At 40.9% G+C, this 18,255-nt stretch overlaps 1 protein-coding gene across 2 annotated transcripts in view; it reads left to right on the top strand.

Moving 5' to 3' along the window:
• The window catches only part of LOC111962200 (Golgi apparatus protein 1), a 54,977-nt gene that overhangs the window by 7,448 nt on the left and 29,274 nt on the right, over positions 1-18,255 (top strand). For both annotated transcript variants that reach the window (XM_023985096.2, XM_023985097.2), the window contains exons 2-6: positions 8,773-8,802; positions 9,011-9,097; positions 10,046-10,261; positions 15,682-15,885; positions 16,128-16,199. In XM_023985096.2, the coding sequence (XP_023840864.1) occupies positions 8,773-8,802; positions 9,011-9,097; positions 10,046-10,261; positions 15,682-15,885; positions 16,128-16,199 (609 nt within the window). The remainder of the gene's footprint in view (positions 1-8,772; positions 8,803-9,010; positions 9,098-10,045; positions 10,262-15,681; positions 15,886-16,127; positions 16,200-18,255) is intronic.

The raw sequence follows: 18,255 nt of genomic DNA, 5'->3' as shown, positions 1-18,255 counted from the left end.
GTGTGTAACCTATATTTAACTAGGCAAGTCAGTTAAGAACTAATTGTTATTTACAATGACAGCCCGGATGACGCTGGGCCAATTGTGCTCCTCCCTATGGACTCCCAATCACGGCCGGATGTGACATAGCCTGGATTCGAACCAGGGACTGTAGTGACGCCTCTTGCGCTGAGATGCAGTGCCTTAGACCGCTGCGTCCATGTTTGTGTGTKAACTATTTAACTGTACTAGAATGGCGCTCATTTTTCAAAATTAAATCGGTATGTTTTTTAGCAAGGAAAACATCGGTATCAGCCAAAAATGTCATATCGGTGCATCACTACTTTCGACACCTTGTAGAGTCCACGCCCAGATTTTTATATATATATATATATATATATATGAGGTTGACTGATTTAATCGGAATGGACGATTAATTAGGGCCGATTTCAAGTTTTCATAATCGGTAATCTGCATTTTTGGACACCGATCATGGCCGATTACATTGCACTCCACGAGGAGACTGCGTGGCAGGCTGACTACCTGTTATGCGAGTGCAGCAAGGACCCAAGGTTAGGTGCTAGCTAGCATTAAACGTATCTTATAAAAAACAATCAATCTTAACATAATCACTTGTTAAACTAGTAATATCATCAACCATGTGTAGTTATCTAGCTTGTCCTGCGTTGCATATAATCGATGCGGTGCCTGTTAATTTATCATTGAATCATAGCCTACTTCGCCAAACTGGTGATTTAACAAGCGCATTCGCGAAAAAAGCACTGTCGTTGCACCAATGTGTCCCTAACCATAAACATCAACGCCTTTCTTAAAATCAATACACAAGTATATATTTTTAAACCTGCATATTTAGTTAATATTGCCTGCTAACATGAATTTCTTTTAACTAGGGAAATTGTGTCACTTCTCTTGCGTTCTGTGCAAGCWGAGTCAGGGTATATGCAGCAGTTTGGGCCGCCTGGCTCATTGCGAACTGTGTAAAGACCATTTCTTCCTAACAAAGACCGTAATTAATTTTACAGAATTGTACATGATTATGACATAACATTGAAGGTTGTGCAATGTAACAGCAATATTTATACTTATGGATGCCACCCGTTAGATAAAATACGCAACGGTTCCATATTTCACTGAAAGAATAAATGTTTTGCTTTCGAAATAATAGTTTCCGGATTTGACCATATTAATGACCTAAGGCTCGTATTTCTGTATATTATTATATTATAATTAAGTCTGACTGAGTGGTGGTAGGCAGCAGCAGGCTCGTAAGCATTAATTCAAACAGCAGTTTCCTGTGTTTGCCAGCAGCTCTTCGCTGTGCTTTAAGCATTGCGCTGTTTGACTTCAAACCTATCAACTCCCGAGATTTGGCTGGCAATACTATAGTGCTTATAAGAACGTCCAATAGTCGAAGGTATATGAAATACAAATGGTATAGAGAGAAATAGTCCTATAATAACTACAACCTAAAACTTCTTCATATGTTCTGTTCTGAGCAAGGAACTTAAACGTTAGCTTTTTTACATGGCACATATTGCACTTTTCCTTTCTTCTCCAACACTGTGTTTTTGTGTTATTTAAACCAAATTGAACATGTTTCATTATTTATTTGAGACTAAATAGATTTTTATTAATGTATTATATTAAGTTGAAATAAAAGTGTTTATTCAGTATTGTTGTAATTGTCATTATTACAAATATATATATAAATATAGGCCGATTTAATCAGGATCTGCTTTTTTTGGTCCTCCAATAATCGGTATCGGTGTTGAAAAATCATAATCTGTCGACCTCTAGTTTCTTTGCAGCAATTCAACTATGAAGGCCTGATTCACAGTCTCCTCTGAACAGTTGATGTGTCTGTTACTTGAGCTCTGAAGCATTTATTTTGGCTGGTTACTCTAATGAACTTGTTCTCTGCAGCAGAGTTAACTCTGGGTCTTCCATTCCTGTGGCTGTCCTCATGAGAGCCAGTTTCATCATAGTGCTTGATGGTTTTGCGATTGCACTTGAAGAAACTTTCAAAGGTCTTGAAATGTTCTGGATTGACTGACCTTCATGTGTTAAAGTAATGATGGGCTGTCGTTTCTCTTTGCTTATTTGAGCTGTTCTTGCCATATGGACTTGGTCTTTTACCAACTAGGGTTATCTTCTGTATATCCCCCCAACCTAGTCACAACACAACTGATTGACTCAAATGCATTAAGAAGGAAAGAAATTCTACAAATTTCTACAAAATCACACCTAGTTGAAATGCATTCCAGGTGACTACCTCATGAAGCTGGTTGAGAGAATGCCAAGAGTGTGCAAAGCTGTCATGAAGTTAAAGGGTGGCTATTTTAAGAATCTCGAATATAAAATATATTTTGATTTGTTTGACACTTATTTTGGTTACTACATGATTCCATATGTGTCATTTCATAGTTTTAATGTCTTCACTATTATTCTACAACACTCTGACATCTAGGCTTCTTGCCGATCCCGGTATCCGATATTTTCCATGCCAAAAAAAACGATAGAGATTAAAAAATGATGGCCTCTTTAAGCATTCTAGTACAGTTAAATTGTTGAAAAACACACACACACTGACCAAAAAGTTATTTTGTTGCCACTTGCTGACTTGCTATGCTGTTTCGTTGTTCATTTGTTCAGTCTCAACCAGAATTTCATCATACATGTCAAGCAGTGAAGTTTCATCTCTGTCTGTCCCTGGCGCCTCTTCCTCGGTAGGCACTGTCACTGTGTCCGTTTCCGTCTTGTCCAGCTGTGTCTGTAACATTTCACGTAAACCCTGTTTCTTGTCTGCATCGAAGTAGCGGTCCTTGTACCTAGCATCGAGCATGTCTGAATCGCCGTGTCCCCAGCCAGCCCAACCACTCACTGGACCCATGTGATCACTTGGCTACGCATGCCAAGTGCGTAGCCAATCTAATATCAATATGCCTCATCCATTACTGTCCTGGTTAGTGAGTACTGTCTTATTTCACTGTACAGCATCTAGCCCTGTTCAATATGCATTAACCAACCATGTTGTTCCACCTCCTACATATGCGATGACATCACCTGGTTTAAACGTCTCTAGAGAATATATCTCTCTCATCATTACTCAATGCCTAGGTTTACCTCCAATGTACTCACATCCTACCTTACCTTTGTCTGTACACTATGCCTTGAATCTATGCTATCGTGCCCAGAAACCTGCTCCTTTCACTCTCTGTTCCGAACGTGCTAGACGGCCAGTTCATATGGCCTTTAGCCATACCCTTATCCTACTTCTCCTCTGTTCCTCTGGTGATGTAGAGGTTAATCCAGGACCTGCAGTGCCTAGCTCCACTCCCACTCCCCAGGTGCTCTCATTTGTTGACTTCTGTAACTGTAAAAGCCTTGGTTTCATGCATGTTAACATTAGAAGCCTACTCCCTAAGTTTGTTTTACTCACTGCTGTAGCGCACACTCTGCCAACCCGGATGTCTCAGCCGTGTCTGAATCCTGGCTTAGGAAAACCACCAAAAACCCTGAAATCTCCATCCCTAACTATAACATTTTCCACCAAGATAGAACTGCCAAAGGGGGCGGTGTTGCAATCTACTGCAGAGATAGCCTGCAGAGTTCTGTATTACTATCCAAGTCTGTACCCAAACAATTCGAGCTTCTACTTCTAAAAATTCAGCTTTCCAGAAACAAGTCTCTCACTGTTGCCACTTGCAATAGACCACCCTCTGCCCCCAGCTGTGCCCTCGACACCATATGTGAATTGATTGTCCCCCATCTATCTTYTGAGCTCGTGCTACTAGGTGACCTAAACTGGGACATGTTTAACACCCCAGCCATTCTACAATCTAAGCTTGATACCCTCATTCTCACACAAATTATCAATGAACCTACCAGGTCAACCCCAAATCCGTAAACACGGACACCCTCATAGATATCATCCTAACTAACTCGCCCTCCAAATACACCTCTGCTGTTTTCAATCAAGATCTCAACGATCACTGCCTCATTGCCTGCATCCGTAATGGGTCTGTGATCAAACGACCACCCCTCATCACTGTCAAACGCTCCCTAAACCACTTCTGCGAGCAGGCCTTTCTAATCGACCTGGCCGGGGTATCCTGGAATGACATTGACATCTTTAAAAGTGCCTTCCTCACCATCTTAAATAATCATGCCCCGTTCAAAAAATGTTGAACTAGGAATAGATATAGTCCTTGGTTCACTCCAGACATGTCTGCCCTTGACCAACAAACATCCTATGGTGTTCTGCATTAGCATCGAATAGCCCCCGTGATATGCAACTTTTCAGGGAAGTTAAGAAGAAATATACACAGGCAGTTAGGAAAGCTAAGGCTAGCTTTTTCAAACAGAAATTTGCATCCTGTAGTACAAACTCAAAAGTTCTGGGACACTGTAAAGTCCATGGAGAATAAGAGCAACGCTGGAAACGCTGTTACCACCGATAAATCCACTATAATTGAGAATTTCAATAAGCATTTCTCTACGGCTGGCCATGCTTTCCACCTGGCTACCCCTACCCCGGTCAACTGCCCGGCACCCCCCACAGCATCTCGCCCAAGCCCCCACCATTTCTCCTTCACCCAAATCCAGATAGCTGATGTTCTGAAAGAGCTTCAAAATCTGGATCCCTACATATCATCCAGGCTAGACAATCTGGACCCTCTCTTTCTAAAATTATCTGCCGAAATTGTTGCAACCCCTATTACTAGCCTGTTCAACCTCTCTTTCGTATCGTCTGAGATTCCCAAAGATTGGAAAGCTGCTGCGGTCATCCCCCTCTTCAAAGGGGGTGACACTCTAGACCCAAACTGCTACAGACCTATATCTGTCCTACCCTGTCTTTCTAAGGTCTTCGAAAGCCATGTTAACAAAGAGATTACCAACCATTTCGAATCCCACAGTCCCAGTGCACCTCAGCCACGCTCAAGGTCCGAAACGATATCATAACTGCCATCGATAAGAGGCATTACTGTGCAGCTGTATTCATTGACCTGGCCAAGGCTTTCGACTCTGTCAATCACCACATTCTTATTGGCAGACTCGACAGCCTTGGTTTCTCAAATGATTACCTCGCCTGGTTTACCAACTACTTCTCTGATGGAGTTCAGTGTGTCAAATCGGAGGGCCTGTTGTCCGGACCTCTGGCAGTCTCTATGGGGGTGCCACAGGGTTCAATTCTCGGGCCGACTCTCTTCTCTGTATACATCAATGATGTCGCTCTTGCTGCTGGTGATTCTCTGATCCACCTCTACGCAGACGACACCATTCTGTATACTTCTGGCCCCTCTTTGGACACTGTTAACTAACCATCCAGATGAGCTTCAATGCCATACAACTCTCCTTCCATGGCCTCCAACTGCTCTTAAATGCAAGTAAAACTAAATGCATGCTATTCAATCGATCACTACCCGCACCTGCCCGCCCGTCCACTACTCTGGATGGCTTTGACTTAGAATACGTGGACAACTACAAATACCTAGGTGTCTGGTTAGACTGTAAACTCTCCTTCCAGACTCACATTAAGCATWTCCAATCCAAAATGAAATCTACAATCGGCTTCCTATTTCGCAACAAAGCATCCTTCACTCATGCTGCCAAACATACCCTCGTAAAACTGACCATCCTACCGATCCTYGACTTCGGCGATGTCATCTATAAAATAGCCTCCAACACTCTACTCAACAAATTGGATACAGTCTATCAGTTCCATCCGTTTTGTCACCAAAGCCCCATTATACTACTCACCACTGCGACCTGTACACTCTCGTTGGTTGGCCCTCGCTTCATACTCGTCGCCAAACCCACTGGCTACAGGTTATCTACAAGTCTCTGCTAGGTAAAGCTCCGCCTTATATCAGCTCACTGATCACCATAGCAGCACCCACTCATAGCACGCGCTCCAGCAGGTATATCTCACTTGTCACCCCCAAAGCCAATTCCTCCTTTGGTCGCCTTTCCTTCCAGTTCTCTGCTGCCAATGACTGGAACGAACTGCAAAAATCACTGAARCTGGARACWCWTATCTCCCTCACTAGCTTTATGCACCAGCTGTCAGAGCAGCTCACAGATCACTGCACCTGTACATAGCCTATCTGTAAACAGCCCATCTATCTACCGCATCCCCATGCTGTATTTATTTATTTATCTTGCTCCTTTGCACCCCAGTATCTCTACTTGCACATTCATCTTCTGCACATCTACCATTCCAGTGTTAAATTGCCATATTGTAATTACTTCGCCACCATGGCCTATTTATTGCCTTAACTCCCTTACCTCATTTGCACATACTGTATATAGACTTTTTGTTTTCTTTTTTTTCTACTGTATTATTGACTGCATGTTTTGTTTATTCCATGTGTAACTCTGTTGTATGTGTCGAATTGCTATGCTTTATCTTGGCCAGGTCGCAGTTGCAAATGAGAGCTTGTTCTCAACTAGCCTACCTGGTTAAATAAAGGTGAAATAAAATAAAAATGGCCGCGACACAGTGAAGAGACTCAGAGAGATTGCCACCGAATATCTTGTGCACAACCTCTTGTAGAGTACTTTTGCAAGTTTTAACCCCACGGTCTGTGTCTGCAGTTTTGTTGAGCAGGCGTTTCAGTGCCATGACAGAGGGTATCACATCTGCTGCATGAGCTTATTTGATGAGCTTATTTCTCGAGTCAGTTGTTCGATTGGAGCTAGGTGTGTGTTCATGTTCTCAAATGCCATTGAAATGGCAGCAGCGATATGAGAACCAGCACATTCTTGAGCATGCAATAAGGCTTTCATCAGTACGAAATCTTCGTCGAACCATGGTGCTGTCAGATTCAGCATGCTCATGGGGCTGACATCGCTGGTCYAAATGTCACTTGTGAAGCTAATAGCAGTGACGCCCATAGCAAGTAGCTCATGGATGTGCGTTTCAACAATACTATGTAACTCCGTTAGGGCAACATCTGAAAGATAGCACCTACTTGGTGGTGTGTACCTTGGCTCGAGGTGCTCGACCAGTCGGCGATAGCCAACATCATCCACGGCAGAGAACGGTTGATTGTCAAGGGCAATGAATTCAACTATCTTGGCGTTGTTGGATTTCGCCTTTGAGTTGTCTCGTTAACATTTTCTTACTCTTTCAAATGACTGCTCGACTTGAATTTGTTTAGTTGTTGGAAGTGTGCGCTTATTTTCTGCTTTTGCTCTGTGTAGTGTTCTATTTTTCATGGCGTCATTACGTCATCTACCTACGTTTTATATATATATATATATATAGGTATGCACGTCAGCTTTAACATCGGTTTTACATATCAACGTTAAACTACACATCGGGCCAATGCAGATGTTGGTATTTTTAGCTAATATCGGCCGATTCCGATATATCGTGCATCCCTAGTCTCAGCCACTGCCTGTCACCAAGGCAGTACCCCAAGGCTCGATTCTTGGCCCCATGCCCCAAAACAAAATATGTGACTCACCACCTGGATTTGGTCTTAGGGTGCGCTCCACCACAATCTTCCTGTGCCCCATCTTCAGTGTCTCTAAGTATTTCCCTCACTTTGTCTTCAGACTCTGTACCGGTCTCGTGGAGATTCTGCAATTCTGTAATTGCAATTCAAAACAACAAASCAAGCTCTCTCTAAATGCACACGCTTCAATGGGGCAGAAGGCAGTGTGTTGTGATTCTGGATGGCCAGATGGCTAGAAACAATGACAAGAAGCTGCCATGTGGGGAAACGTATGTGGCTTGTTTCAGCTAGTTTTAGGCGAGCATGTTCTTCTTGTTTGAGGTGCTTTGACTGATGTCGTCTCTATGCTAATATGGCTAAAAGTTGATCGCTAGCTGACCAACAACAGTAACAATGTATTTGAGATGTGCAAATTGATTTATGTATCCAATAAACAAAATATAGTTTACATGCGTTCAACAATCTAAGCCAACATCGTCTGTTTTGCCCTATTTTTAGCAAAACAACCAACCCGTCTGTGACGTAGTATGCCATTTTCAGAGACCACTTTTGGCTCGTGAGCTTTACTTTTTAAACTACTGGCTGAAATGATAGAAAGGCACTGCTGAACATCTTTAATTGAGATGTTTGCCTGTTGGTCCCACACGACACTGACCATAGCTTTGCTTAGTGACTTTTCCCCAAGATTTATGTCCTTAGTCCTAATGTGACAGACCTTTTTGTAGATTGGAATTAAGCGGCACAGAGAAGCTCTGGGTGCATTGGTAAAGGGGGGAATATGGTCTTTTTATGATGTAGCCTAGGTGTCAGTATGGATACACAGAGTGCCCTGGCTGCTCATCGATCCTATCCATAAAACAGTGTGGGTTAGTGGAGCTGGGCGATATAGACACAAATCCATATCATGATAAATTGACTGAATTCTAACGATGAAATTAAACGATACGTTTATAACAGGGTTATTCAACCGGGGGTCTGCGGGATTTCTACTGCAGGTGGTCCGTGAAAATATAAATAAAATAAGTGTAAAGAGAAGGAAAAATGCTGGGCAGTGATCAATTAAGACACTAAAATAAATAAATCCTTTCAATGTTATGAATAGCAACAACATTGAAAATAGGAGAATATCTTCTTTCTAATGATGTCCACTGTATGTCTCAACCCCTAATATTGAGCAAATTACACTCTGTAGAGCCAATTACACAGTATCTGACATAGGCTTTGAAAAAGCAGCAGCGAATAGGCTGCAAATTATATTCTTTATGGTTACGATGATCGTTTGAGTGTCTTCTCTCATATTTCTCTCCAGGAAACAGAGATTGCTGCTGACTGCAACCATGTAAGTGTTCTGAACTCTCTCACATCATTAAACCATCCTTTCAGTATGTGTAACTGCATGTGAGTCATAATTTTAATACAGCGTTGTTAGCAGGTCTGACCACAAGAGGGTGCTATCACGCCCCTGCTTGAAATTCCCCACACACGGTTGCCTTTAACTCCTAGGCTTTTCTTTGAGCTATCAATAGACATGTTTAATCTCTCCCCAGCTCCTTTGGAACTACAAACTGAACCTGACGACCGACCCCAAGTTTGAGTCTGTGGCTGTGGAGGTGTGCAAGACCACCATCACCGATGTAAGTTGGCTGGCTAGCTTGCTTTATGGCTCTGACTATAGGTCCCTCATGCTACTAGTGTCACTGTTCCTGGCTCCGAGCAACACACAGCATTTTTAATTGGTAGAGCACCTAGTAGCAACACACACCACTTTGAATACCCTTAAGTAGGCCTAAAGCACCCATGCCCTTAGCTGGAAATTGGGGGGCCGCCTCTAATCATTTTTTCCTTTCATTTCGTTAATTATGAATTCGTTTTGGCTTAATCCCTATGTTCACAGGACTTTGATGTCCAAACTAATATCCCTTTCAAACCAAGACGAAAACCTGCCAACTTTTTGTCGACTGAAAGGTATTGCCGGCAAACAAATCCTGTACTTTTATTTCTGCCAACCAACCTAGTCATGATTGCGGTAATGTATTTAAAGTTCTCGCCAACCCCACAGTATAAATGTCCCCTTTCATCTTACCGGCTTTGGCAGGCATTAAATCATGAACATTCTATTGTTGTTGTTCGACTTGTCGTTGTTATTATGAAAAAGTAACACACAAACGGCAGTCTGCATGCAGCAGACTGGTCCAAATAGCAACGTTACACGCTCTATTTTTTTGCAGCCAAAGAACTCATCCGTTTAAAAATGTATTTAGGATATGTCAATCTAGCAAGCCAGGCAACTTTCTAGACAATGTTTTGGTTTGTTGCTACTTTTTTAGCTAGCCAGCTATCTATCTAGGAACCAAAGTGTTGGTCAGAGTTTCCCAGGGGACCCTTATTACATTAGAACAATTGAAGCCACTTGCAATATGGATATTGCACATGTCAATATTGTAATTTAGCAAAAAATTGGAGTAATTGTGGAGCCCTACAACATACCGTGAGTCCTATGTGAATTAGGTATAATATAAGTAATACAAATATTGTGACCATGAGAAACACAATCTGTAATTTTCTTTTCCTCCTTCCTTCAGATAAAAGAATGTGCAGCGGAGGAGAGAGGGAAGGGCTACCTGGTGTCCTGCCTGGTGGATCACCGCGGTAACATCACAGAGTACCAGTGCAACCAGTACATCATCAAGATGACCAGCATTGTGTTCAGTGACTACCGCCTCATCTGTGGCTTCATGGACAAATGTCGCGAGGATATCAACACCCTGCACTGTGGCAGCATCTCCACCGGCGAGAAGGTAATAGGCTGGCTCTAGCCTTCATACACACCGGTGTCTTTGCACATTTTTAAGACCAGTACAATTTGCAGTAACCTGTAAAATCTTAGAAGATCTATAAAAACAACAAGCCAGTCTTTTTTATTTTTTATATATATCAGGAATTGGTCAAGATGCTTTTTTGGAATAGCTGCTCAAGCTTTGGATTTGTATGAATCTGTCTCTGTGCTATATGTAGAGGTAACACAAAAACAGACAGGTGCAGGATATGCCCATTTTGTTTGTGCTGGTTTCTAATTTGTTGGTTTGGTTTTCAGTTTTTTTTTGGACACGTGTTTAAACATGACATGACTACATGAGGTTTGGGCATAGGGTGGTCAGGTTTGAATTACTGCCTTCATTGTGCTACTTTGAGCTCCAGTGTTAGGCTCTGGCCAGGAGACTAGCCYATTTGCTCTTCCTACAGTTGCATACTTACCTACAGTGGGTATTATAAGTATTCACCCCCCTTGGATTTCTTCACATTTTGTTATAAAGTGGGATTACGATGCATTTAATTGATATTATATGTCAAGTATTTACACAAAATAAACTGCAGTCAGATTGGGGGGGRAAATCTATAATTTCTCAAAGTAATAAAAAAAWATATATATACTATACCTTGATTATATATAGTTGAAGTCAGAAGTTTACATACACTAAGGTTGGAGTCATTAAAACTAGTTTGTCAACCACTCCACAAATGACTTGTTAGAAAACTATAGTTTGGGCAAGTCGGTTAGGACATCTACTTTGTGCATGACACAAGTAATTTTTCCAACAATTGCTTACAGACAGATTATTTCACTTATAACTCACTGTATCACAATTCCAGTGGGTCAGAAGTTTACATACACTAAGTTGACTGTGCCTTTAAACCGCTTGGAAAATTCCAGAAAATTGTCATGGCTTTAGAAGCTTCTGATAGGCTAATTGACATCATTTGAATCAATTGTAGGTGTACCTGTGGATGTATTTCAAGGCCTACCTTCAAACTTAGTGTCTCTTTGCTTGACATCATGGGAAAATCAAAAGAAATCAGCCAAGACCTCAAAAAAATTGTAGACCTCCACAAGTCTGGTTGGTCGTTGGGAGCAATTTCCAAACGCCTGAAGGTACCACGTTCATCTGTACAAACAATAGTACGCAAGTATAAACACCATGGGATAACGCAGCCGTCATACCGCTCAGGAAGGCGGCACGTTCTGTCTCCTAGAGATGAACGTACTTTGGTGTGAAAATTGCAAATCAATCACAGAACAACAGCAAAGGACCTTGTGAAGATGCTGGAGGAAACGTGTACAAAAGTATTTATATCCACAGTAAAACAAGTCCTATATCGATGTAACCTGAAAGGCCGCTCAGCAAGGAAGAAGCCACTGCTCCAAAACCACCATTAAAAAGCCAGACTACGGGTTTGCAACTGCACATGGTGACAAAGATTGTACTTTTTGGAGAAAGGTCCTCTGGTCTGATGAAACAAAAATAAAACTGTTTGGCCATAATGACCATTGTTATGTTTGGAGGGAAAATGAGGAGGCTTGCAAACCGAAGAACACCATCCCAACTGTGAAGCACGGGGGTGGCAGCATCATGTTGTGGGGGTGCTGTGCTGCAGGAGGGACTGGTGCACTTCACAAAATAGATGGCATCATGAGAATGACAATTATGTGGATATATTGAAGCGACATCTCAAGACATCAGTCAGGAAGTTGAAGTTTGGTCACAAATAGGTCTTCCAAATGGACAATGACACCAAGCATACTTCCAAAGTTGTGGCAAAATGGCTTAAGGACAACAAAGTCAAGCTATTGGAATGGCCATCACAAAGCCCTAACCTCAATCACGTAGAACATTTGTGGGCAGAACTGAAAAGGAGTGTGCGAGCAAGGAGGTCTGTCGTTGCACCAATGTACCGTACCATACCATAAACATCAATGCCTTTCTTAAAATCAATACACAAGTATATTTTTTAAACATACATATTTAGTTAAAGAAATTCACGTTAGCAGGCAATATTAACTAGGGAAATTGTCACTTATCTTGCTTTCTGTGCAAGCAGATTCAGGGTATATGCAACAGTTTGGGCCGCCTGGCTCGTTGCAAACTGTGTGAAGACCATTTCTTCCTAACGAAGACCGTAATTAATTTTCCGTAATTATGACATAACATTGAAAGTTGTGCAATGTAACAGCAATATTTATACTTATGGATGCCACCCGTTAGATAAAATACGGAACGGTTCCGTATTTCACTGAAAGAATAAAAGTTTTGTTTTCGCAGTTATAGTTTCTGGATTTGACCATATTAATGACCTAAGGCTCATATTTCTGTGTATTATTATATTATAATTAAGTCTACGATTTGATAGAGCAGTCTGACTGAGCAGTGGTAGGCAGCAGCAGGGTCGTAAGGATTCATTCAAACTGCACTTTCCTGCGTTTGCCAGCAGCTCTTCGCAATGCTTCAAGCACATCGCTGTTTATGACTTCAAGCCTATCAACTCCCGAGATTAGGCTGGCAATACTATAGTGCCTATAAGAACGTCCAATAGTCAAAGGTATATGAAATACAAATGGTATAGAGAGAAATGGTCCTATAATTCCTATAATAACTACAACCTAAAACTTCTTAACTGGGAATATTGAAGACTCATGTTAAAAGGAACCACCAGCTTTCATATGTTCTGAGCAAGGAACTTAAACGTTAGCTTTTTTACATGGCACATATTGCACTTTTCCTTTCTTCTCCAACACTGTTTTTGTGTTATTTAAACCAAATTGAACATGTTTCATTATTTATTTGAAACTAAATAGATTTTTATTGATGTATTATATTAAGCTGAAATAAGTGTTTATTCAGTATTGTTGTAATTGTCATTATTATATATATATATATATATATATATATATATATAAAAATCGGCCGATTTAACCTTTCTAGGACACACGTTCCGCTAGCGGAACCCCTGACAACATTCCGCTGAAAAGGCAGCGCGGGAAATTCAGAAATATGTAACTTTCACACATTAACGAGTCCAATACAGCAAATTAAAGATAAACATCTTGTTAATCTACCCATCGTGTCTGATTTTTTAAAATAAAAATGCTTTACAGCGAAAACACAACATATGATTATGTTAGATCACCGCCAAGTCCAAAAAACACACGGACATTTTCCCAGCCAAAGATAGGAGTCACAAAAAGCAGWAATAGAGATAAAATTAATCACTAACCTTTGATGATCTTCATCAGATGACACTCATAGGACATCATGTTACACAATACATGTATGTTTTGTTCGATAATGTGCATATTTATATCCAAAAATCTCAGTTTACATTGGCGCCATGTTCAGAAATGCCTCCAAAATATCCGGAGAAATTGCAGAGAGCCACATCAAATAACAGAAATACTCATCATAAACTTTGATGAAAGATACATGTTTTACATAGAATTAAAGATACACTTGTTCTTAATGCAACCGCTGTGTCAGATTTCAAAAAAACTTTACGGAAAAAGCAAACCATGCAATAATCTGAGACAGCGCTCAGATAGAAATAACATTTCTCCGCCATGTTGGAGTCAACAGAAATACAAAATTACATGATAAATATTCCTTTGATGATCTTCATCAGAATGCACTCCCAGGAATCCTAGTTCCACAATAAATTGTTGTTTGTTTTGATAATGTCCATTATTTATGTCCAAGTAGCTACTTTTGTTAGCACGTTTAGTACGCATATCCAAAACGCTTGTGCAGGTCCAGGTGAACTTTGGACGAAAACTTCAAAAAGTTATATTACAGGTCAAATAAACTTGTCAAACTAAGTATAGAATCAATCTTTAGGATGTTGTATTCATAAAATATTCAATAACGTTCCAACCGGAGAATCCTTTGTGTCTATAGAAGTAATGGAACGCAAGGCGATATCATGTGTAATGCGCGTGACCAGGACCTGGCTCCTGCCAGACCACTGACTCAAACAGCTCCCATCCGGCTCAACATCACAGTAGAAGCTTCATTCAACGTTCTACAGACTGTTGACATCTAGTGGAGTAGTAGGAAGTGCAAACAGATCCATATCCCACTGGGATTTCAATAGGCGATGAGTTGAAAATTGACCAGCCTCAGAATTCTCACTTCCTGTTTGGATTTTTTTCTCAGGTTTTTGCCTGCCATATGAGTTCTGTTATACACACAGACATCATTCAAACAGTTTTAGAAACTTCAGAGTGTTTTATATCCAATAGTAACAATAATATGCATATATTAGCATCTGGGACAGAGTAGGAGGCAGGTCACTCTGGGCACGCTATTCATCCAAAGTGAAAATGCTGCCCCCTATCCCTAAAAAGTTAATCGGTTTTGGCTTTTTTTGGTCCTCCAGTTATTGGTATTGCATGGCTAACCTTTAACGAGCTATACCGCTGTTCTAAACAGGAAGGGTGGTCATTCAAAAATCATGTATTATATCATGTATTTGACTCCTGAACTCATTTAGGCTTGCCTAAACAAAGGGGGTAAATACTTATGCAACAAATATTTGTTATTTAATTTTTTATTCATATGAAAACATTTGTATAATTCTGTTTTCACTTTGGCATTATGTAGTATTTTGTGTAGAAAATCACAAATATTTATCAATCCCACTTCGTAAAAATCCAAGGGGTGGTGATTACTTATGATATCCACTGTACCTCCTATCCACGCGTCCTACACTCCATGTTAACAAATATACAGTACCAGTCAAAAGTTTGGACACACCTACTCATTCCAAGGTTGTTTTTCTTTTTTAACTATTTCCTACATTGTAGAATAATAGTGAAGACAAAAACTATGGAATGAGTAGGTATGGAATCATGTAGTAAGCAAAAAAGTGTTGAACAAATCTAAATATATTTTAGACTTTAGATTCTTTAAAGTAGCCACCCTTTGCCTTGATGACAGCTTTGCACACTCTTGCCAAACCTCTTGACTGGTACTGTATTTTTAATCCTGGCTTCCTCTAATGAATTATTAATTTGTACAAGATGATTAATGACCATGCCCTTGGAAATCAAATCCCGGTCTTCAGGGCAACACAACAGCAATAACTCCTCACACTGAATTACATTTTTATTTTTTTGAATATTTAGCTTCTCTATATTTACTAGCATCTGTCCTCCCCTCCCCTCCCCTCCGGCTCTTTGTATGTTTTTGTGGTTGTGTGTTATATTAAATCGCACACACAAATCATTTGAAARGAATCATTTTATAACTGATTCAAGCGCTGCTCTGAGAGCTAACAGTTCTTCAGGCCTCACACAGAGATGCATCATCAGCACACAAAGGCCCATCAGTGTTTTAGCCAACTTGAACCTATCCAACTCGCTCTCTCCCCATGTACCCATGTTCCTAAGGACGTGCACTCCCAAGGCGAGGTGATAGCGTGCCTGGAGAAGGGTCTGGTCAAGGAGGCAGAGGAGCAGCCCGGGGCCCACGCCATCGGGGCCAACTGTAAGAAGGCCATCATGCGCGTGGCCGAACTTTCCTCAGACGACTTCCACCTGGACCGATACCTATACTTCTCCTGCCGGGAGGACCGTGAGCGCTTCTGTGAAAACGTGAGTACCTTGTCTCCCCTCCCTCCCTTCCTTCCTTCCTTCCCTCCCTCTCTCTCGCTCCTTCTCTTATTCCCTCAAGTCTTTCATTTAATAAGAGGCATAATATTAAGATTCAGAGTCAGATGCGTTCATACTTTTATCAGAGTTGAACCCTCAACTCACTGAAAAGGTGTTTTTGTCACTTTGTGATTGTGAAAAATAATTGCTAATTGATTCACAATTCCATTGTCTTTGATTTCTAGACTCCAGCTGGAGAGGGCAGAGTTTACAAGTGTCTCTTCAACCACAAATTTGAGGAGGCCATGTCTGAAAAGGTACTACTTCTGCTGTTTAGCCTGATTGAAATTTCCCAATGGAGAGTCATTACCAAAATATTAATATCAATTGTCTGCTACTTGTCATTTGTCCATATGAATAATGCTCTGATTGCAAGGCATTTTGTCAGCATGGTTGGCTAAAGTATAATCGAGAGAAAATAGTTAAATGGTGATGCTGTCCTTCCCCTATGTTCATTTAGCTGCTAAATCAGGACCACCACTCCCCAAAATATATTTGACAATATATATTTTGGGATGGTAAAACTTTTCAGTGTAAACTTAAACCTGCAATATGTAACTTTTTGGGCTACTCGGAACAAATTCACATAGAAATGTGAGTTATAGATCTGTCATTCTCATTTGAAAGAAAGTCTAAGAAGTGGTAGATCTGTTCTATGTGCTCTATTTCTATGCTTCTCATTCTTGAGTTTTTGCGTCTTTTACTTTCGGTAGAAAACAGTAGAAAATACAATATTTTTAGTTATTGAAAAAATACACTATATTCAAAAGTATATGGACACCTCTTTTAAATTAGTGGATTCTGCTATTTCAGCCACACCCGTTACTGACAGATGTATAAAATCGAGCACACAGCCAAGCAATCTCCATAGACAAACATTGGCAGTAGAGTGGCCTTACTGAAGAGCTCCGTTACTTTCAATGTGGCACCGTCATAGGATGCCACCTTTCCAACATCAGTTCGTAACATTTCTGCCCTGCTGGAGCTGCCCCGGTCAACTGTAAGGGCTGTTATTGTGAAGTGGAAACATCTAGGATCAACAACGGCTCAGCCGCGAAGTGGTAGGCCACACAAGCTCACAGAACGGGACCACTGAGTGCTGAAACGCATAGCGCGTAAAAATCGTCTGTCCTTGGTTGCAACTGCCTCTGTAAGCAACTTCAGCCCAAGAACTGTTAGTCGGGAGCTTCAGGAAATGGGTTTCCATGGTCGAACAGCTGCACGCAAGCCTAAGATCACCATGCGCAATGCCAAGTGTCGGCTGGAGTGGTGTAAAGCTCACCGCCGTTGGACTCTGGGGAGCAGTGGAAACGCGTTCTCTGGAGTGATGAATTACACTTCACCATCTGGTAGTCCGACGAACGAATCTGGGTTTGGCGGATGCCAGGAGAGCGCTACCTGCCCCAATTCATTGTGCCAACTGTAAAGTCTGGTGGAGGTGGAATAATGGTCTGGGGCTGTTTTTCATCATTCAGGCTAGGAGCCCTTAGTTCCAGTAAAGGGAAATCTTAATGCTATAGCATACAGTGACGTTCTAGATGATTCTGATTCTGACAGATCCAAAATTCATACAACCACTGCACATAATACWTTTTTTTTTTTTTWAGCAATGAGGCTGATGCAGCAGCTCAGACCGTTTTTAGTTATATTTCTTCATATTATAAGGTCAACAATGTGCATGGCTGTAGGCTACGCGTGAATGTTCCAAAATACAATTAGTGAGAACACTGATCTCAAAAGTGCATTGCACGCGCACATGGTTTCAAATGACAGAGATGAAAATATATACACTGCTCAAAAATATAAAGGGAACACTAAAATAACACATCCTAGATCTGAATGAATTAAATATTCTTGTTAAATACTTTTTTCTTTACATAGTTGAATGTGCTGACAACAAAATCACACAAATGATCAATGGAAATCAAATTTATCAACCCATGGAGGTCTGGATTTGGAGTCACACTCAAAATTAAAGTGGAAAACCACACTACAGGCTGATCCAACTTTGATGTAATGCAAGAGGAAGTGAGAGAAGAAATGAGTTGATTATCTCGGTCTGAGGTGGAATAAACCCTCTTGGAACAACGTGTCTCCATTTTCTGTTTTCTGCAAGGCGCGTGGAGGGACCTGTTTATTGCCTACTGGAAAGCTGTCGTTATGGGCGAATACTATCTCCGGCTTTGATTTTATTTGATACATGTCACAATATCATCGTAAAGTATGTTTTTTCAATATAGTTTTATTAGAATATTTAAATTATTCGGGACGTTAGGCGTGTTGCGTTGTTTGCGTTTGTTCACGAAGGAGAGC

The sequence above is a fragment of the Salvelinus sp. IW2-2015 genome, linkage group LG4q.1:29 (genome assembly GCF_002910315.2).
Source record: "Salvelinus sp. IW2-2015 linkage group LG4q.1:29, ASM291031v2, whole genome shotgun sequence".
In the NCBI taxonomy this organism is placed as follows: Eukaryota; Metazoa; Chordata; class Actinopteri; order Salmoniformes; family Salmonidae; genus Salvelinus; species Salvelinus sp. IW2-2015.
Note: the sequence above shows the minus strand (reverse complement) of the source record. Positions and strands in the feature narration are given on the sequence as shown.